Source organism: Ochotona curzoniae, unplaced genomic scaffold (assembly GCF_017591425.1).
Source record: "Ochotona curzoniae isolate NIBS_2020 unplaced genomic scaffold, NIBS_Ocur_1.0 contig_2321, whole genome shotgun sequence".
Taxonomy (NCBI): Eukaryota; Metazoa; Chordata; class Mammalia; order Lagomorpha; family Ochotonidae; genus Ochotona; species Ochotona curzoniae.
The window spans coordinates 5,205,827-5,227,418 of record NW_024465421.1 but is presented as its reverse complement, the minus strand read 5'-3'; the positions used below and the strand labels follow the sequence as shown (position 1 = coordinate 5,227,418).

Genomic DNA, 21,592 nt, shown 5'->3' with positions numbered 1-21,592 from the left:
AGCCAATGAGCCCCACACCCTCCCTCCACCACCCCTCCATCCTCACCCCCCCCGCCCCTTTTGTTTCTCTCCTCCTCCCTACTCCTGCCCCCCTCCCACCTCAGTCCCTCTTTCTCTCATTCATTTTTCGCTCTTCTGACTTTGACCCTGGCCATGCCCTGTGTCCACCTGCTGACTCATACAAGCCTCTGGCTTGACCTTGCACCCCCTTGTCCTCTTCACCTCCTGCCCCAGCCCGTACCTACCACCAGATGCTCCAGTGCATGGCGGGGAGGGTCCGCTGGGTAGACTAGCTGGGACCCCCACCTTCTCTCCTACCCTACTTCCCCAAATGGGGAAGCCCTAAGTCCTTGGATATAGACCAAGGGCTTCTCAGAAAGACCCTGGAATTGGGGAAAGAAGAGACCCAGCATTCAGGGGAGCCCCATTGTGGTGTGGTATACCTGCCCAGCACCTCCTACCCCCATCACCCCAGGCTGAGCTCTCACACTCAGCCCTCTCCCTTCCTGACCCACAGGTGAGGCCCTGGGCAGGGCCAGCGTGGTGCCGCTGCCCTACGAGAGGCTACTGAGGGAGCCAGGGCTCCTGGCCGTGCAGGGGCTGCCCGAGGGCCTGGCCTTCCGCAGGCCAGCCGAGTACGACCCCAAGGCCCTCATGGCTATCCTGGAACACAGTCACCGCATCCGCTTCAAGCTCAAGAGGTAAGGCCGTGCCAGCCTGCCACAGCACCTGCCGCATGGACCTGGGCTGAGGAGAGATCCCAGTTCGATGGTGGAGGTGCAGCCCCCTCCCCAAGTGGGGGCCTCTGATTGCACAGTGACTGCAAGACGCGTGGCTTAGGATGCACTGGGATCCTGGTGATCAGAGTGCCTGGTGCCACAGCAAGGCACGTGGTACGAGTAAAGAGGGGCTGATGGGAGATGCGGTGGCTGAGGCTGGTCCTGGCAGGTGCCACCGTCTCAGGCCCCTCTCTTCTGCCGAGCTGGTGCACAGGTCAAGGCTGCTTGTCCCGGGGCAGGTCACATTCACCCTTTGGGCCTGTACTCCCTTCTACCCTGCCCTGCCCTGCTCACGAGTCCGGGGATGGTGCAACAGGTGCAGCAGGGGTCCGAAGCTGCCCGTGTCTCCTCTTCCTGACCCAGGACACCAGAAGACGCTGGGCGCGACTCAAAGACACTGGTGGAACTGAATGGCATCTGCTTGCCCTCCAAGGGCTCCCGGGACTGCAGCCTGCATGGTCAGACCCCCAAGGGGACCACGCAGGACCTTACCCCCACCGCCACCACCTCTTCCTCCTCCTCGTCTTCCTCCTCATCCATGGCCGGCTTCCTGTACAGCACAGCGCTCCCCAGCCACACTGTCCGCGAGCTTAAGCAGGAAGCACCCGCCTGCCCGCTTGTCACCAGCGATCTGGGCTTCAGCCGGCCTGGGCCGGCGGAGCTCACGGCCTCCAGCACCCAGGACTTTTCCGATTGCTGTGGTAAGGCTGTTTTGCCAACTGGGCAGGGCAGGGTGGGTGGGTACATGTGGCCCTCGCCAGTCACCGCACAATGTGGCACCAAGCGGGGCCTCTAAATGGGACCCTGAGCATTGAGTAGACACCGACTGTGTATGCGCTGAGCATAAGCGAGAAGATCTGGGGTCTAGTCCTCGCTCCTCTACTTTGCATTGTGGGGCCCACGGCACCCATAAAAACGGGGATGTTGGTAAAAGTCTCCTCTGTCCCCGGGAACTGATGTGGAGTGACAACAAGGCGTGGTACATTTCTCCCTCTCGACCCTGACACAAGGAGGGAAAACAGAAATACTTATCTCCCACCCCACCTTGACCTTGTCCATCCTAATCAGAGGCTCACATGGCTCTGTCACCCCCTCACCTTTATAACACATATTGAAATCAAACTGTGAAAGTTTAGAAAGAGAGACACGCAGGTTTCCAGGTACCTGCAGGCCCATAAGGCAAACTTTGTGGGAAGCTGACAGCCAGGTGAGAGGCATCTGCCAGCTGGCCACACGTACGCAAGTTTAAGAACGACGGAACCCATGAGTCCAGTGCTTGGACCAAGTTCACTGCAAAGTGGAGGATTAGGCATGGGCAGGACCTGGGGACCCCTGGGGGACCCGCCTTGAACCTGTCCCTCTTGTCTCCCTTGTCCAGGACAGAAGCTCCCGGGGCCTGGTGGGCCACTCATCCAGAATGTGCACGCCTCCAAGCGCATCCTCTTCTCCATCGTCCATGACAAGTCGGGTAGGACAGCGCCTGCGGTGGGGAGGCACCCCTGAACCCTGGGGTGGAGAGCGGTACCTGCAGCAAAACGGGAGAGAAAGGAGGGGACCAGTGTGCCGCCCAAGGGGCTTGCTCTGTCATCAGGTGGAGCAGGTGTCTGACTGAGGGACAGAAAGAACTGTGTAGCTGTGGGCAAGAACTTTCCTATGGTCAGGAATTCACGGTGGGGCTGCAGGCTCGGGTCCTGTGTAAGTTGCAGTGGGGTCAGCATATGAGCTCAGGGCCAGGGCTGGCGGCAGGAGACCTGAGCAGCCACCACGTGGCATGTGTGTCCTCCCAGTGTGGTCCCCGGCTTCCTCCCGCTATGTGGCATCCACTCCGTGCAGTAGCAAGCCAGAGGACTCAGTGTCCCCTCCTGGAGGCAGGCTTATCCAACACACATGAGTGGGCTTAATAGGGGCAGCTCAGAACTGGGTCATTTAGACTTTAGGCATCCCTGCAAGAATTCTTTACATATTTGATTTTTAAAAACATTTATTTATTTGAAAGGGATCATGACAGAGAAAAAGATCTTCCATCTGCTGGTTCACTCCCCAAATGGCTACAATAGCCCAAGTGGACCAGACCAAAGCCAGGAGCCCAGAGCTCCATCCGTGTCTCCCATGTGGGTGGCCGGGGCCATCATCCACTGAACTCAAGCCAGCACTCCTGTGGGAAGCAGGTAGCCGCGTGGGCCAGGAGCAGGAGCAGGCTGTTACTGGGTTGTGTCAGGTGAAAGAGCAGTTTCTCTGAGTTGCAGTTATCCTTCTCTGCAAAATGGGGGTGTCCGTGATTCAGTATCACCACAAGGGACTGAAGACATTCCCCTCAGAGCTGCAACCGGGTCGCTCTAGTTAGGGCTGTTCAATCCAGGCAGAGACTTTGGTCAGCCAGGGTGGGGAGGGCAGGTGCTTGGGGGAGAGATGGCAGGTGTGCGAGGTTTTCAAGGTCAGGGGAGGTCAAAGCCTGCCCCTCCCATGTGTCCACTGGTACCTGGACTGAGGTGTCCGGGGGTTGTGACCGAGGTGCCTGGGCTCGGTGGTGGTCGGAGGTAGGATGGATGGTGGGCGCTCAGAGCATCCCGCGGGGCCTCACTGGCGCCCCCTTGCTGTGATAGAGAAGTGGGACGCCTTCATCAAGGAGACAGAAGACATCAACACGCTGCGGGAGTGTGTGCAGATCTTGTTCAACAGCAGATACGGTGAGTGGCGAGCGGGTCTGGCCTCCCCCTCGCATGTGCCTGGTGCCAGACACCCTGATACGGTGTCTGCCCGCTTCCTTGCTGGGTGGGGGGGTGGGGTGTCAATTTCTTCCCTCCAGTTCTTTGCGTGGGGGGGAGGGTAGAGCTAGTTGGACGATGATCCCCCTACCCAGGGACCACCCATGTTGACCTCCTGTGCGGGATCCCACACCACTGCACCCTTCCCTGGCATCTCATCTGCTCGAGTGCCCTCTGTCCAGCTTGTCTGGGGCACCTTGTTTGGATATGTTGTGGAGCAAGCACATTTTTTTAGATGCAGCCTGGCGGCGGCGGGGGGTCTCTTCCTCCAGGAAGCCGTCAAGGTGACCCCTGACCCTGACGCTTCCTTGTCCACCATCTACTGCACACTTGAACCTGACTTGCACAGCCGCCTACCCTGCCCTCCATGTGCACCTCCCTCTGCTCCCTCTCTCATCACCTTGATCTTCCACTTAATCCCACCTTCCTGTGATCTTCTCATAGCTCATTGGCCTAGTCAGCTGTCAGTCATGCATTATGAGCCCCTGCCTTGTGTCCTATAAGAGGGCTGACTGAGGCCAAGGAAGTCTGATCCCAAGGGTCTTCAGTAAGTAGGTGTTGGAAGCTGTGTCTAGGGCAGTATGCAGTGGGCTACACCGTGGACACTTCTCTGCGACAGAGTAACAGTTAGGAGGAAGGACATCTTAGAGGACAAGGAATCAGGGACAGCTTCTTGGAGGAGGCCCCCACTTTGATCTGGCTGCCACTGGGCAGGCTGAGCCTTCCAGGTTAATACAGGCTAGAGCGAGGCTCCCAGGTCTTGGTAAGGTATCTGAGCAACTTGGGAACCTTTGGGGCAACTTTCTGTCCCTGAGTCCATCCGACCTTAGACAGGTGGAATCCTGGTGGGCTGTGGGAAGACAGGAAAAGGGAAGAAGTGGAGGAAGGGGAGGCTGGGAAGCTGGCTCTGTCTGTGAGTGGAGGACTGAGCCCAGCCAGGCAGGTCCGGTGGCAGGGGCGGTCAGGCATGGGCAACTGTGTGCCTGCACGTCTATAGTGGGACCTGCATGTGCCCTGTCTGCACTTGGTGCTTTGGGCCACGGCCGGGGCTGGGCTGGTCTGGGCTGGACATGCCAGAGCCCTGGCCAGGGCCACCTCTGATCAGACTGAACAGAAAGAAACTCCCCGCAGGCAGGGGGATCCTGAAGTGGAGGTGGGAATTGCAGGCCTAGATGGAGCAGCCAACAGTGGACTGGGTGAAGAAGGAGGGAAAAAAAAAAAAAGCAGAAAAAAAAGACAGACAGGGGAGGCCCTAAGGCCATGGTCATCCCAGCTGGTGATTGAGTTCCAGGTCCACCTGCAGACAACTCCCCGCCAATCAGTGAGCAGCAGCTGAAGGCCTAGGCCCCAGTGAATAGAGGACCCACATGGGGAACATGACGTGGCAATGGCATCAACCGTCTAAAGCTGCTGCCGTGGAGGCAAACTTGGGCCACAGCAACAAAAAAACAAATGTCAGTGGCACCCGAGGGAGGCCCAGTGGCTCTGCCCAGCTCCTGGAGGGCCTGGCCGGAAGCAGCTGTCCCTGAATGAGCTCTTGTGGGAACGCGGGGGCAGAGGTGCCGGGATATGGTGGGCCCAAGGAGCGGAGCAGGGAGTGGACAAGGGCCCGTGACGATGCCAGCTCACTCCAAACACAGAGCAGGTGCTTACGGAGTGTTGGGTGAAAGAATACAGGAAGATGTGGCCATTGGGGTGAGAGATGAGCTGGGACAGTGTGAGTCCAGGCCCAGCCTGGGCTGGAAGACCCAGGCAAGGAGCTAGTCCCTGAACTTAGAACCTTCTGTGGCAGAACTGGGGCTCCTGTGTCCCCTGTGTGACCCAAGTCTCCCACCAGGGGCAGCCCCAAGCCTGGAAGCTTCCTACAATCACTCATTCATAATATTTATTTATTATTTATTTAAAAGGCAGGAAGGAAAGAGTCACGCAGACGTCTTTTATCCGCTGGTTCACTCCTCAGATGACCACAATGTGTGGAACTGGGCCGGCAGAAGCCAGGAGCTTCTTCCAGGTCTCCTACGTGGATGCAGGGGCCCAAAGACTTGAGCCATTTCCCAAGGTGCATTAGCAGGGAGCTGGATGGGAAGTAGAGCAACCAGGACTCAAACCGGCACCCATATAGGATGCTGGAGTTGCAGGTGGCGGCTTTGCCGGCTGTGCCACAGCACCAGCCCCACATTCGTTCATTCATTCATGATGAAGCAGGATTCCACAGCCAGAGCAGAGGACACACGCCCCCCGTTCCCCTGTGGAGCTGGTATTCCAGCTGTGGGTAGGCACAGAGCTGGATCTGGACAGCATGTCCCATGGTGATAGACGAGTGACAGATGGGACAGGGAGGCACGTTGGGAGCCGTTTGGGCCTAGTCTTGGAGCACGTGCTTACATTAGGGGGGTGTGCCTCTGTGGGAAGCTGTCGGCACAGAGTTAAGTGCAAGGGGTCTAGGAAGAGGGAAACAGCCAAGGTCAAGGTGGAGTGAGCAAACAGGTGAGCATGCCCAGGTGGGGTCTGAGGTGCTGGGGTCATGTGGCTAGCACTCGGGGCCATCCACAAGAGAGCCGGGAGCCTGTGGTGTCCCAGCGTGGTGAGGGGAGGCAAGGCAGGAGGCGGCCAAGGCCTCGGCCGATGCCCGTGCCCTTTCTCCCCCAACCCCACATCTCAGTACATCCTGCTGCCCGTCTCCTGCTCAGCCTTGCCGTTGCCCTTCCAGCGGAAGCCCTGGGCCTGGACCACATGGTCCCCGTCCCCTACAGGAAGATCGCCTGTGACCCGGAGGCAGTGGAGATTGTGGGCATCCCAGACAAGATCCCCTTCAAGCGCCCCTGCACATACGGGGTCCCCAAGCTCAAGCGGATCCTAGAGGAGCGACACAGCATCCACTTCATCATTAAGAGGTGATGGGGCGCTGGGGCATCTAGGCAAGGCAGGGTCTGGGGGAAGCAGCCGGGGATGGGGCAGAGGTTCTCCAACTTTAAGCAGAGAGTCAGGTACACCTGGGCAGAAAATTCCAGCTCCTTCACTTAGCACCATGGCCACCATCTCTGGGGCCTCCTCCGAGGGTCACATGGAAAACGGGAGGGACAGAGCCTGGCCAGGCCAGCCGTATAAGTGAGTTTACTTTGGGAACACTTCTCATGCCCTGGTCCACTTGTCAAACGCCCACAGTTGTCAGCACAAGATGGCACACCTGGGCTCAGGCCAGGGCGGGACCAGCCTCTGCCTCCTGTACCCTCCCCTTCCCCAGCTGCTGGCTTGCTCTGGGACAGCGGTGGGTGGGTGGAAGAAGATGCAAAACCTCTGGGAGTCCCAGTGCACCTGCTCCTCAGCGCTGCCTTCCAACTCCAGAGGCACAGGCTCCACGCGGTGCCTGAGTTGCCTCCTCAGTGGCCAGAGCTGGAGCCACGTGGTCTGGGCCTCGGTCTCTGGGCCTTGGTACAGGTGGATGCCAGCTGCAAGTTGTCACCCACATCTCTGCTTGCTGGTTTGTCACTGTGGAGCTCTAGGCAGGGATCAAGGACAGGGATTGTCATTTTGTTCACGCCTTGAACATCCCCAGGAGGTGGTCGAAGCTTGTCATATATTCAGGGAATCCATGAGGGAGTGAATGAATGAACAAATGCTTTTCCAGATGTGGACTCATGCTTTTTAAAGAGCTTTTTTCTTTTTTACAATTTTGTATTTGAGAACCTGACGTGACTGACATGATGGCTCAATGGTGAAACTTCCATCTTGCAAGTGCCAGAGTCCTATATAGGCACCAGTTTGTGTCCTGGCTGCTCCATTTCCCATCCAGCTTCCTACTTGTAGCCTGAGAGAACAGCATAGGATGACCCAAGTTGTGAGTCCTGGGGAATAAATTGATCAAAAAGAGATTGGGGGACAGTGCTCTCACGGGCTACTGACAAAAGTTTGTTTCCAGGGTTCCAGTTTATATACATTCAGCAAAGCCAGAAACTCCATCCAGGTCTCCCGTGTGGACGGTTGGGAGCCTGAGCATTTGGGCTGTCACTCGCTGCCTTCCCACGTGCAGCAACACGGAGCTGCGTGGAAAACAGAGCAGCTGGGGCTCGAACATACACTCCCGTGGAGTGCTGGCACCCCTGTGTTCAGTGGTCGTGCCCGACTGCAGGCTGGTGTTCTGGGCACTGAGTCAGCGATGTGGGAAGTGCCTTGGGGTGTGTGGTCTTGTGACAGGTGCAGTGGGGCATCACCCCGCTGTCTCAGCTGAGGCGCGCAGGTGTATTCACTCGGACGAGCTCAGTGGCAGGTGCGCCCCCAAAGGATTCCCAGAGCCAAGGAGAGGCGTGGCTCCAAGATCCAAGCCAGAAAGCCGACCCGGGGAACCTCCCCTCGCCCCGGGAGAGGACAGGTGCTCTGAGAGTTCCTGCTTACCCTGGAGGCCAGAGAGGTCCCGTTAGACTCCGTCTCCAGCTCCACCCCAGAACAGCATGCTCAGTCTCCCCACCCTGGCTGGCACACTGCCCTGAACTTGAGCCATTTCACCTGCCTCCTCACCCACCTCGCCTTTCAAACCCGCTATTCTCATCCAGCAGCGGTTGACTGCTCCCACCCCCATCCCCAAGGACCATCCTGGCTGGCTCTGTCACCGTGGGACCACATCTGGGCCCCAGATTAAGTTTTTTTTTGGGGGGGGTTGTTTGTTTGTTTAAAATTTATTTATTTATTTTGGAAGGGCAGGTTTACAGAGAGAAGGAGAGACAGACAGAAACATCTTCCATCCGCTGATTCACTCCCCTAGTAAATGCAACAGCCAGAACTAAGCCAATCTGAAGCCAAGAGCCTCTTCCAGGTCTCTCACATGGGCACAGGCTCCCAAGGCCTGGGGCCATCCTCTGCTGCTTTCCAAGCCACAAGCAGGGAGCTAGATGGGAAGTGGAGCAGCCAGAACACAAACCAAAGCCCACATGGGATCCTGGATGTACAAGGCAAGGACTTAACCACTTGGTTAAGGCACTGGGCCCACATTTTTGTTTTTTGTTTTAAGAAGACAAAACAATTTTTTATTTATTTGAAAGAGTTACAGAGGGTTCAACACGTAGGCTCAATGGCAAAATTTTACCTTGTAAGTGCTAGGATCCCACAGGGACTCTAGTTCCAGTCCCAGCTGCTCAACTTCCCTTCGAGCTCCATGCTTGTGACCTGGGGGAGCAGTTGAGGATGGCCCAAAGCCTTGGGACCCTGCATCTGCATGGGAGACCAAGAAGCTCCTGGCTCCTGGCTTGGGATCGTCTCAGCCCCTGCAGTTGCAACCACTTGGGGAATGAACCAGCTGATGGAAGATCTTTCTCTCTGTATCTCCTTCTCTGTAAATCTGATCTATCTTTCCAATTTTAAAAAAAAGCAATAAAATCTTTAAAAAAAAGAAAAGAGATGAGGAGAAACAGAAAATCTTCCTTCCACCGGCTCACTCCCCACATGGCCACAATAACCAGGGCCTGAGCCAGGCCGAAGCCAGGAACTTTTTACTGGTCTCCCACGTGGGTGCAGAAATCCAAGATCTTGCTCCATCTTCCACTGCTTTCCCAAGGTGCATTAGCAGGGAGCTGGATGGGAAGTGGAGCAGCCGGGACTCAAACTGGTACCCATGTGGATGCCAGCATTGTAGGCAGGACTTAGCCTACTGTAGCCTGCTGAGTCACTTCTCATACCCTCACAGCAGCCACTCCTGGGCCCTCCTTGTTAAGCACTGCTGGAAGAGAATAGAAATCCATCATGCATCCATCAGATGGTGCTTACTTGTGTCTAGCTTAAGTCTCTCTTGCTGCTGCCTAATCTCTGTTCCCTCCAGTGACTCCTAGTGAAAGGCATATAGCCCGCTGTTTAGGCCCTGAATTGCTGATTGGCCCTCCCCATCCTACTCTGCAACTCACGTCTTTGTCCCCCAGTGTTGGCCAAGCCCCTCTCACAGCTTCTGTCCTTCCCTGGGCTCTGCCAATTGGACACTGTCCACACCTCCCACCTCCAGGTGTCACCACCACCTGTCACATGGGGGCTCCACGGGAGGCACAGAGGACACATCTAAGCACTGCATTCCCCCTGAGTGGCAGGTGCTTGCAGCAAGCCTGTGAGGCCTCCTGGAGGAGGTGGCTTTGGCTTCAGGCAGGCTGGGTCACCTATAGTGTGTATGAAGATGGACCAGCCCCACTGTTCCCAGGAATTTTGGTTTGCAATTGAGAACCAGCCCTCATCACGGTTCTGACAGCAGGGGTAGGGGGACTCCATCCTCCGAGTCCTGCATGCATCAGACACTGGTGTTAGCTGGTCCCCGCTGTGTGGCCTTGGGCTGGTTACCTAACTGCTCTGGGCCACACTGGACCTCATCTCTAAGAGCCTAGGAGTCTGAGTGATCTTATCTGGGCTGGGTCCTGCTCCATGTGTATTTCCCCCATCCTGTCCTGACAGACAAGGATGGCTTCGGGGCAGCCAGGGGGTGGCATCTTAGCATGCTTAGCCAACTCAAAGTCAGGCTCAGCCCTCAGACCCACCTCCTTGCCCAGGCCTTAGCTGGATGCCCAACTGAGGCAGCCAGCTGCTTCTGCAGAGCACAGGGAGCGAGGGAGAAAATTCTAGAACTGGGCAAGTGCTGGCACTCGAGCCACTCGAGCTCAGGAGGGATTCTGAACATATCCCTGTCAATGTTCCCTGCCCATGGGTCTGCTTTGCAAAAAAAAAAAAAAAACCAAAAAGTTTATTTTTATTAAAAGAGCAGACCTGCAGGGCAAAGGAGATACATGGTTCATTTACTCCCCAGATGGCCACAGTAACCAGAGAGAGCTAAGCTATTTAGGCCAGAAACTTCTTCCGGGTCTCCCACAATGGTGCAGACTCCCAAGGCTTTGGGCCGTCCTCTGCTGCTTTCTCAGGCCATAAACATGGAGCTGGATGGAAAGCGGAGCAGCCGGGACTTGAACTGGTACCCATATGGGGTGTCCAGTGCTTGCAAGCTGATGGTTAGCCTGTTGAAGCATTGTGCCAGCCCCACTGGTCTCCTTTGTAAACTTGCACCTGCCATCGAGTAACATGTGCCATGTCGGGGGTGTGAGCCATGTGTGGCTGGGAGCAGCCCCTCCACGGCCATCCAGGGCTTCTGCAGCCACTATGACTATCTCAGAGGTAGACTGGGGGCTCCCCTTCCAAGTTCTGGGCAGTGTTCTTAATGCCTCTCTCTCTCTTCTGCTTTCCCGTAACTCCCAGGATGTTTGATGAGCGAATTTTCACAGGTAAGTAGGGACTGCCTGCCTGCTCTGAAATGGATGACTTTGAGCCCTTGCCCTTGGGGATGGGAGGAGGGAGAGGGATACGATGGCTCCCAGGTGACCCCTCACAGCCTGGGAACAGTGGAGCCATGTCTGCTAGGAGGAGGAAGGGCCTGGTTCTGTCTCCCAACCCCAGTGTCACCCACGAGCTTTACAGCAAAGGCTGGCAGACCTCAGTTTGCACAGCTGCGAAATGGGTGTGAAATGCGTCCTCCTCGGGGCTGCTGGCCTTATGGCAGGAGGCCCAGTCCTGTGCTGCAGCCTGGGCTGGCCCTGGTCCCCCTTCCCTCAGACACATGCTGCTGGGAACCTCCAGCCCTGCCCTGCCCCTCACCCTCCCAAGACCCTCGGCTCCTGCAGCTCCAGGGCTGCTCTTCTGGTTTGTAGGGCAGATCTCTCTCTCTCTCTCTCTCTCTCTCTCTCTCTCTCTCTCACTGTGCCTGCTGAGACACCTGTCCCAAGGAGGACACCGGGCATCCTCCCTCCTGTCTCCCTTCTAACTTCTCCCTGCACCTCCCACCCACCCAGGGAACAAGTTTACCAAAGATGCCACTAAGCTGGAACCAGCCAGCCCACCGGAGGACACCACCCCCGAAGGCTCCCGGACCGCCCTCCTCGACCTAGCTGGCCCTGCTCGGTGAGCCCCCTCTCCTGCTCCCACCCACAGGGAAGACCTGGATGAAGCTCCGGGCTCCGGGCTCTGGGCTCCTGGCTAAGCCCTCTTAGCTGCAGCGCCCTGGGAGAGAGAAAACAGACAAGCAAGGGAATGAACCAAATCCTCCCAGGGACCCTGCCCAGCCCCCTCCCTTCCAGGGCCCGGGATCCCTCTCTCTCCATCCTTGCAGCAGACGCACAGCCCCCACTGTGCTGAGCTGGGGAGCCCCCCACTGGCCAGCCCTGGGCGCTGACCTCAGGAGCCCCCAGTTGGTGGAGAGCTGGAAGGTCCACCCCAGGGTAGCAAGCAGGAGTCCCAGAACACAGGGCGCTGGGGGGTCTCGGTGACCAAGCCTGGAGAGCACCCTGGGGTGGTGTGGTCACTGTGTACAGTAGGGATGGTGACACTGCAGAAGGACCCCTGGTCACTGCCCACTCTTTTGCAGGCCGGACAAGGGCAGCATCTCAGAAGACTGTGGGCCAGGTGAGGTGCTGCAGGGGTGGGCCTGTGTCTCAGGGCGGGCCTGGCATTAGCCTTGTACATGCACACCCTGAGCGGGGAGCAGGGAGGATGACCCTGCCCATCTAGCCCCATCCCCAGAGAGCCAGGGCATGCTGGGCACTCCGTGTCTGGGGGAATGAAGGGCCCTACACACACCCCCAATGATCAGTGACTCCCCCCATTTCTCCTCTGGGGGCCCCAGTCATAAGGTCAGTGAGTTGGAGTCCCCAGGCTTTGGTTTGACCCCTCTCTATGGTCCTGGCAGAAGCCAGGAGGCTCATGAACAAGTCACAGACTCAAGAATATTCTAGAATGACTTACCCTGACCGGGTTCCTCCTTGCTTCCTCTTTTCAGGAACATCCATGGAGGTGGGTGCGCTGAGGCCGATCAAAATTGAGCCGGAAGATCTAGATATTATCCAGGTCACTGTCCCAGGTGAGACGGGGGCCCTCCCTAGAGCAGGATGCCCCCAACCCCGGCCAGCGCACCTGCCCCCCCGCACGCGTGTCCTCAGCACTCATCAGCCCTGTCTCTACCCTGGGATTTTTTTTTTGGAAAAAGGCATGGCAGTAGAAAGACTTGGACCCACCCCTACCCCGTGTCCCCCGAGCTTACCTGCCACAAGGAGGGCATATACTTGACCCCAGAGGCTAGCTTTGGGGTGACCTCTTCTGGCCAGCCCTTGGCACAGCCAGGCACCCCGCCTGCCCCTTCTGAGTCTGTGGGTGTTCAAGAACTTGGGGTGTGTTGGGAGCGGGGAGGGTCCAGCAGGGAAGGTGATTGTGGGACAGGTGGTGGTAGATGGCCCTTGTCATTCGGAGCTCTGTTTCCAGATCCTTCTTCTCCAACCTCAGAGGAAATGGCGGATTCTATGCCTGGACACCTTCCCCCGGAAGATTCTGGTTACGGGGTGGAGATGCTGGCGGGTGAGAAATTGGGATAGGGGAGGGGTGGAGGGAGGGCCGGGTCCCCTGAGGTGCTGCTATCAGAGGAACTGGCTGTTGGGTGGACGGCTAGGGAGTCTGGAGCTGTTCAAGTCCTTTGCAGACTTCCTCAAATCTAAAATTCTGCAGGCAGCTAACGTGCAGCCTTTGGGGCTAGAACCCAAGTTGCGACATTAAAAGCATCTGTTTCATGTGTTCAGTGAGTCTGCGTGAAGCATGGTTTTCCACTTGGGGACGCTGCGTGCAACCTTGGAGCTTCTGAGATGCCTCGCTGGTGGGGGGTGGGGCTGGGGTGAGGAGCAGCTCCCCTTGGGTGACCCCTGGCTGCTGCAGGGGACCCTCAGGGCCAGGCAGGCTCTGACCACAGGCTTTGTTGTACTGCGCACTGGCCAGCCTGGCTTCCTTTCAGGGAGCTTGAAGTGAGCTGGTGTTTCCCAGCAAGTTGCTGAAGAATTGGTTGCTTTAACAGCTGTGTGTCAGGCAAGGTGCAGGAAAATGGGGCATTCCCGAAGGAAGTCCGGGCCAGTGTCAGGAGGGAGCTTAGCGGGGCAGGCACAGGGGGCGGGATCGGGGTCAGTGGGGACAGCAGGGACAGAGGGTCGGAGCTGGCTGAAGAGAGGGAAGAGGTACCCAAAGACCAGGAGGAGCGGGCTCAACTCAGGAGCCAGGGAGCCGCTGGGGCCAGACGCGCTGTCTTCCTTAGGGCATGTGGACAAAGAAGCAACCTCTCTGGGGACTAGCACCACAGCATAGTAAGCTAATCCTCCACCTCGGACACTAGCATCCCCTTCTGGGTGCTGGTTCGAGTCCCAGCGACTGCACTTCCCTTCCAGCTCCCTGCTTGTGGCCCGGAAAAGCAGTAGAGGATGACCCAAAGCTTTGGGATCCTGCGCCCACGTGGGAGACCTGGAAGAAGCTCCTGGCTCTTGGCTTCTAATCACTTCAGCTCTGGCCATTGCAGCCTCTTGGGGAGTGAACCAGTGGATGGAAGATCTTTCTCTCTGTCTCTGCTTCTCTCTGTAAAATCTGCCTTTCCAATAAAAGTAAGATAAATCTTTTTTTTAAAAAAAAAAAAAGGAGCAGACTCCTGGGGCAACCCAGGCAAGAGAAGTGAGTGGTGCAGCGAACTTGCAAAGACTTTATTTGTTTAAAATTTATGTATTTGAAAGGCAGAGTGACAGAAATGCGGAGAGAGAGAGATTTCATCTGCTTGTTCACACTCTACATGGCCAAAGCCGAGAAACCGGGAACTCCATCCGGGTCTCCTGTGTGGGTACAGGGGCCAAGCCCTCGGGCCAACCCCTGCTGCCTTTGCAGAAGCATTAGCAGAGAGCTTTGGACCGGAAGTGGAGCAGCCAGGATCCCAACTGGTGGTTGTTGCTATGGGATTCTGGTGTTGCAGGTGTGGCTTAGTGTGTTGTACCATGATGCCAGCCTCCCTGTGTTTTGGTTTTAGTAAGCTTTAGCATGGATGTGTTCAAATACCTGACCAAGTTTAATGAGCGTCCACCAGCCAGCCCCTCCCTGCTCTAACCTGCTTGACCCTGGCTACCTGGGGAGGTGGGAAGAAGCAGGTGATGACAATGGTCTCCTCCGTCCTCTTGCAGAGAAAGGCCCCAGTGAGGACCCGCGGCCGGAGGAGCGGCCCCTGGAGGGTGAGGATATGCCCATTTCACACCATCCCTTCCCTCCACCCCATCACTCATCTCCTACCCCTCCCTAGCCTTCTCTGTATCTGTCTCTCCCTTGTTTCTTCCCTCCCAGCTTGGAGAAGGGGAACCCCTAGGGACTACAGGAGGTGGGAGTAAAGTTTGCGCACCTGTACCTAATCACAGGTACTGCAGCCCCATGGGCAAGAGAAGGTCACAGGATTTTAATACACATCCTAAAGCCTGCTAATACTTCCACCTGGTGGCAGCCTGCGTGAATTGCAGGCTTAGCAAGCACCTTGCAATTAGCATCCCTCATTGAAAGGCTCATGCTCATTCCCAGACTGCCAGAACCTTCCACTTGGCCATGGTTTCACACGCAGCTGTGTGAGCCCAGAGAACGTGAGCCTGTCTGCAGCAGTCCACCTGCCTCCCAGAGGGGCTGGGAGCAGCAGGAGCAGCTGCCTTCCCTGGGGGGGACGGGGCAGGCCTACCTGATGGCGCTTTACCTTGCAGACAGGCACGGGGACATCATCCGGCCCCTGCGGAAGCAGGTGGAGCTGCTCTTCAACACACGATACGGTGAGCATGTGAACATGGCGCAGACAGACTGGCCGCCTTCTCCCTCCCTCCCTCCGCACCCCGGGGACCAGGAGAGGGTGGGGCCCATGCACCATTAGGAACCCCTAGCCCCAGGAGTCATCTATGGAGATGCAAGCACCACTGCAGGATGCCTGCACACACTGAGATGCTGACTGCTGCCGCTCCTCCCAACTCTCGCATCCCCATTTACCCCACCCAGTGACTTGCTCTCTATCAGGAGTCTTCCAGAAACTTGACACAGGAAATTGCTATCCGTAGGTGGTTTGGGGTTATCTGTAAAGACAAGGGTCAGAGGTCACATCTTGGCAAGCCCTTAAGGGGCTTCTGCACTGGCCATGGGCACAGAGACCTGGTCCCTATATGAGATTGGGGGGTGGGTGTCGCCCCCAGTACAGGTGCCTGCTGGGGGTCCTGTGGTGGGCAGGCAGACCCACAGGCCTACAGTAGCTCTTGTGTCCACAGCCAAGGCCATCGGCACATCGGAGCCCGTGAAGGTGCCCTACTCCAAGTTCCTGATGCACCCCGAGGAGCTGTTCGTCGTGGGGTTGCCCGAGGGCATCTCCCTGCGTAGGCCCAACTGCTTTGGCATCGCCAAGCTCCGCAAGATCCTGGAAGCCAGCAACAGCATCCAGTTTGTCATCAAGAGGTGAGGCCTGCCAGGTGCACGGCGAGCAGAGGGCGGGAACATTGCTGGGCTGCTCCTTTGTCCCTTCGGGCATCTCCCGCTGGACCAGGTGGTGACAGTTACTGAGGATACAGGAAAGGCAGGTGGGCCACGTGACTTCACACCATGTCTGCTGCGGCTTCCTGAGTGTTGCTGGCTCGACCTAGAACTGGAGGCTTGGTTTGCTTGCAAGTGACGAGGAAGCGGGCGCTGGTCACTTGCAAGTGAAATGGGTGGCCACCACCCCTCCACCCAAGCTGGGACCCTCACCTTTCTGGGTATGCCTAGAGCTGCAGGCTGGTACTGAGGCCTGTGGAGGCTGGGAGGCAGTGGCTTAGCACATGTGGTGAGCAGGTGCCAGGTGGGGCTTCGTTTCTGCCGGCCCATCCACTCCATTGTGCCCATCTGCAAAGCAGCGATCAGGTCAGGTTAGGTTGAGATAAAAGAACTGTCCCTCAGGGCAAGGGGGCGGGAAGGGAGGAGCCAGACTCTCCAGGCTCCTCCTACTTTAACCCCATGACCTTGGCAGCAGGTGGCCCTTGTGTTGGAGGGGGATGGCAGTGCCATAAACCCAGTGCTCAGCTTCTGGCTCTCCAAGGTGCTTGGGGAGACGTCACTTCCGTTATGGGGGACTCAGTTTCCCCCTAGCGAGAGGGGAACCAGATGCCAGCCCGGGGGGGGCAGAGCAGTGCTGAGCTGCGTTCTTCCCAACCCTGACTCAGCGTGCCCAGCTCTGTGCCAGGTGCTAGAGCAAAGGCACAGACTGATGCCCGTTGCATGAATGGGCATGCGCCACCACAGGCTCTGGCCTTGGCCTCAACCCCCGAACAGGGTCTCCCCCGTTGGCAAGCTAAGCTGCCACTGGGACCGCCCACTTCACACATTAGAGTGCCAGGTTGAGCCCCCCACTCATCCGCTGCTGATCCAAGCTCCCTGCTCAGGTGACTGGGAGAGTTACTGGGTGATGGCTCCAGCACTGCACGCGGAGACCCTGATGGAGCTCCTGGCCTCCGCTTGGCCCGACTCCAGCTGTCGCTACCATCTAGGGAGTGAACGAGTGGATGGCAGTCTCTCTATGTGCCTTTCTCATAAATAGATAAATCTCTCTCTTATTTAAAGATGTATTTTTTGGGACTGGTATGATGGCTTAAAGGGCTAATCCTCCCCCTTCAAGTGTCGGCATCTCATTTAGGCACTGATTCGCATCCCGGCTGCTCTGCTTCCCATCCAGCTCCCTGCTTGTGGCCTGGAAAAGCAGTCGAAGATGGCCCAAAGCCTTAGGACCCTATACCCGCATGGGAGACTCAGAAGAATCCTGGCTTTAGATTGGTTTAGCTCTGGCCATTGCGACTACGTGGGGAGTGAACCAGTAGATGGAGGATCTTTCTCTCTGTCTCTTCTCCTTTAAATCTGCCTTTACAGTAAAATAAAAAGTTAAAGATTAATTCTATTTTTTATTGGAAAGGCAAATTTGCAGAGAGGAGAGACAGCAGGAAAGATCTTCCATCCACTGGTTTACTCACCAAATGGCCACTGAGCCCATCTGAAGCCAGGAGCTTCTTCCAGGTCTCCCACACGGGTGCAGGTCCCCAGGCTTTGGGCCGTCCTCGACTGCTTTCCCAGGCCACAAGCAGGGAGCTGAATGGGAAGAGAAGTAGCCGGGACTCAAACTGTTACCCATGTGGATTCCTGGCACTGCAGGCATCAGCTTTGCCAGCTTCATCATAACCTGATCCCCATCACACAGGACCTTGGAACAGTGCCCTGGAACTAAGGGCGAGACCATCAGGCAGCCCAGCCCAGGCTGGCTGGCATCGTGCAGCCCGGGCACCCCTACAGTGCACAGCACTGTAGCCTGAGTTTCAGAAGGGTAAATTGGGCAAACTTGGGGGTGCTCCAGGCAACCCTGTTCATGACCCCACTCGTGCTGTTTTCCAGGCCCGAGCTGCTCACGGACGGTGTCAAGGAACACGTTACAGACGCCCAAGGTAGCTGTCACGGGCCGGGCACATGGCGGGTGTGGGAGGGCCCGACCTCCGCCACCTCCTCCTCCCCCTGCCTCCTCTGTCCTGGCCATTGCGACTGTCCTGGTGGCCTGTCGCCTCCCACCACGCACACATTGGCTTGCCCCACCCCTCCGCCCTCCCGATGTCACCTGGGGGTCCCGGGATCACCCCCTCACCCTGGTTTCTCTCCCTCGCCACCAGAGCGCGATGCTGGGGACCCCCTGGTGGATGATAGCCTGAAGAGACAGGGCTTTCAAGGTAAGATAGAAGGTGCCGTTGGCCTTGACCTTGCTTGGGGTGGAGGTGGGCCAGGCCAGGAGTTGAGTTGCCGTGAACAAGTCCGAGGGAAGCTGGACACAAGCCCGGGAGCAGCTGGCTCTGCACTGGGAGTTTACTAAACCCAGGAGGGATTCCTGAAGGAAGAGGCAAAATCAGGGCGAGCCCAGGAGGGTAGAGGCAGGGAAGGAGGAAGAGGTGGGCAAGGACCACAGGAAGGTCCCCAGGCGGAAGAGAGGAGTGGTTAGGAAGGCGCCAGGGTCTTGGGGGACAGGCAATGTCCTAAGCAGGCCACCTCCCACAGGTGATAGGATGCGGATATAAGCGGTGTCCTCCTCCATCCTGGGGTTGGGCAGCCCGTGTGTCCCTAAGGATGGGTGTCTCCAGGCTGGCCCTGCGTGGTCCCAGATGGCACACCAGGTGGCAGGAAGGGCCAGCCTCCCCGGGGAGGGGTGCCGAATCCCAGGAGGTCGTGACCTACTGCCTTCAGTCTCCTTCCAGAAAGTTCTATAATGAGGAGAGCCCTTATGTCTCTCCTCATCCCCCTCCACTGGTTTGCAGGACCCCATGCCCAAGCCCCTCCCTCCATGAGGATCATCTCGCAGAGGGCAGGGGGCCTGGCAGGGAGATGTGTCCGGGGACCCCATGGTGTAAGCCGGGGGATCACAGGGGCCCTTGTAAGCCCCGTGTACTGGAGCCGGTGTCCATTGGGAGCCCACCAGGCAGCATTGCTGTCTGTTGGGGGGACTGCACCTGCCACCCCATCCGGCAGAGCCACCTGGTCCACCAAGTGTGCCCCCTCCCTGCCCCCTGGCTTGCAGACCCTGGGCACGGGGCACCCCTGGGACTCGGATCTTGAATAGGCGGTTTATAAATGTCAACCGCTGGCCAGCAGCTGGGGCAACAGTGCAAGGGTTTCTGGGAGAACATGTGTCCCCGTGCAGGCATCCCTACACGCATGTCCTCGTGCGCACACGCGCAGACACACGAGCTCTAAAACTTTCCTCAAAGTCCTGGGCACGTGCACGTGCGCCCCGGCCCTACAGCCGCGCTTGTTTGTCCCTTGGCAGAGAACTACGACACCCGACTGTCCAGGATAGATATCGCCAACACACTCAGGGAACAAGTACAGGACCTGTTCAACAAGAAATACGGTGAGCCGGGGTCCTGCATGCACCACTAGGGAGGAGTGTACCTCCAGGACTCAGGGGTGGGGTGCAGGTGCTAGATAACAGGGTGAAGGACGGGCAGGGTGGGGAGGCAGGGTAGTCAGGCCCAGGCTGGATGAGTGGCCGTGCCAAGGCCCTGGGGCAGGTCCTGAACGTGGTAGGGGAGGGGCCGCAGGGGGAGCCAGCTGTGTGACTGAAGCAGCCAGGACAGTGGAGGGGAGGGCAGAGGCCAGGGAAGGGGGTGGCTTGGGCAGGGCTGGGCCACCAGTCGGAGGTGAGCCTATGAGGCTGCATGCATCCAGGAGTAGGGGGAGAGGGAACGGCGGGAGGCGGGGGGCGGGGGCACTTTGGGACTTCGAGTGAAGACCCAGTCACTGGGACTGCAGGCCAGGTGGCCAGAGCCGGGTCCTGCTCACTGTCTGGTGAGTTCCAAGTCCACAGCCAAGGCACCTGCCCGCACCGTGGCTGGCCATGGTCTGCCGTCTTCCTTTAACAGCAGCTCAGGGATGCCTTGGGTGTGTGTGTCCCGACAGTGTGGATAGCACCTCAGACTGGCAAAATGGCTGCAGGAGAGCCACCCATGCCATCTGCATCCAGAGGACTGTCTGCCCCTATGATTTCTGTTTTATTTTAGAGAGAGAAAAGGACAGACTCCCATTCTATACTTGGTTCAATCCCCAAATGTGTACCACAGCCCCTAGCTGGAGCCAAAGCCAGGAGATGCTGACACGCTCCACATCTCAACGTGGGCGGCAGAAACCCACGTGCTTGAACCATCACTGCTGCCCCGGAGTCTGTATTAGCAGGAAGCTCATGTCAGAGCCAGGGTCGGGGATTGAACCCAGATACCTCTGACATGCTAGGAGTGTCTTTTCTTATTTCTTTAAGATTTTATTATTTTATTGGAAAGTCAAGTATACAGAGAGGAGGAGAGAGAGAGAGAGGAAGATATTCCATCTGCTGGTTCACTCCCCAAGTGACCACAACGGCCAGAGCTGAGCCAATCCAAAGTCAGGAGCCAGGAGCTTCCTCTAAGTCTCCCACGAGGGTACAGGGTCCCAAGGCTTTGGGCCATCCTCCACTGCTTTCCCAGGCCACAAGCAGGGAGCTGGATGGAAAGTGGAGCAACAGGGACATGAACCCGGTGCCCATATGGGATCCTGATATTTGCAAGGCAAGGATTTAGCCTTTGAGCTGTCGCACCGGGCCCCTGCACAGCTTTTAAAGCAGCCGGATCTGCAGGGGTTAAAATGCCACTTACTGTAACCAGTGCCATGGCACAGCACGTTAAGCTGCCACTTGTAACACCAGCATCCCATGTGGGTACTGGCTTGAATCTCGGCTACTCCACTTCTGATCCAGCTCCCTGCTTGTGGCCTGGGAAAGCAGCTGAGGACGGCCCAAAGCCTTGGGACCCTGAACCCTCGTGGGAGACTTAGAGGAAGCTCCTGGCTTCGGAGCAGCTCAGCTCTGGCCATTGCAACTACGTGGGGAGAGAACCAGCTGATGGAAGTCTGAGAGCCAAAGCTGGGTACAGAAAGGGAACATGAGGTCTGAGTGGCACCCTCGCTGCCTAGCCCAGCCCTGCCTCCTGGCCCACAGGTGCCATCTGCCATCCTGGGTCCGGCTGCTGCTGACCAAGCAGAGCAGTGGTGAAGCAGGCTGAGAAGCAGACAAAACAGAGAAAGACTGGCTGCCGACAGGTGCCATCCTTGGGGTGGCCTCACAGCTGGCAGCGAGGCAGAGACCCATCGCTCCTTGTCCAGCTCGCATCCAACCCCCCTAGCTGCCAGCCCCACCCTCGCAAGCCCTGCCAGCACTCCGCTAGGCCCTCATGCGCCTTGCTTGCACACAGCCTGCCCCCTCCCTCATCCCTGACAGGCAGGACTTCCGCCTCTCGCCCACAGGGGAAGCCTTGGGCATCAAGTACCCGGTGCAGGTCCCCTACAAACGCATCAAGAGCAACCCTGGCTCTGTGATCATCGAGGGACTGCCCCCCGGGATCCCCTTCCGGAAGCCCTGCACCTTCGGCTCTCAGAACCTGGAGCGCATCCTCGCCGTGGCTGACAAGATCAAGTTCACTGTCACCAGGTACTGGGGTGGGGGGGAGGAGCTTGCACCTGCAGGCCCCATCCTGGAGCCTGGGATTTGGGGTGAGGGTGGTTGGAGAGGAGCAGCCGGCCATCTGAAGACATAAGGAACCCCCAAAATGGAGACCAGCACCCCCATCACAGCCCCCACAGCAAGGGCAGCCCCTGAGAGAGCAGTACACCCCAAACGCCCCTACTTGTGCTTGTTGAAGC

The 21,592-nt window shown here is 57.7% G+C and overlaps 1 protein-coding gene across 3 annotated transcripts in view; it reads left to right on the top strand.

Annotated features, from left to right (window-relative positions):
* The window catches only part of GTF2I (general transcription factor IIi), a 145,214-nt gene that overhangs the window by 7,543 nt on the left and 116,079 nt on the right, over nt 1-21,592 (top strand). For 2 of the 3 annotated variants that reach the window (XM_040972787.1, XM_040972794.1), the window contains exons 4-20: nt 518-701; nt 1,143-1,480; nt 2,158-2,247; nt 3,383-3,466; nt 6,255-6,438; nt 10,760-10,785; nt 11,350-11,458; nt 11,922-11,959; nt 12,333-12,413; nt 12,812-12,904; nt 14,530-14,577; nt 15,088-15,153; nt 15,637-15,820; nt 17,777-17,826; nt 18,046-18,102; nt 19,191-19,274; nt 21,197-21,380. In XM_040972787.1, the coding sequence (XP_040828721.1) occupies nt 518-701; nt 1,143-1,480; nt 2,158-2,247; nt 3,383-3,466; nt 6,255-6,438; nt 10,760-10,785; nt 11,350-11,458; nt 11,922-11,959; nt 12,333-12,413; nt 12,812-12,904; nt 14,530-14,577; nt 15,088-15,153; nt 15,637-15,820; nt 17,777-17,826; nt 18,046-18,102; nt 19,191-19,274; nt 21,197-21,380 (1,900 nt within the window). Of the gene's footprint in view, nt 1-517; nt 702-1,142; nt 1,481-2,157; nt 2,248-3,382; nt 3,467-6,254; nt 6,439-10,759; nt 10,786-11,349; nt 11,459-11,921; nt 11,960-12,332; nt 12,414-12,811; nt 12,905-14,529; nt 14,578-15,087; nt 15,154-15,636; nt 15,821-17,776; nt 17,830-18,009; nt 18,103-19,190; nt 19,275-21,196; nt 21,381-21,592 lie in introns of all 3 variants that reach the window. The other variant, XM_040972793.1, reaches the window with a different exon arrangement.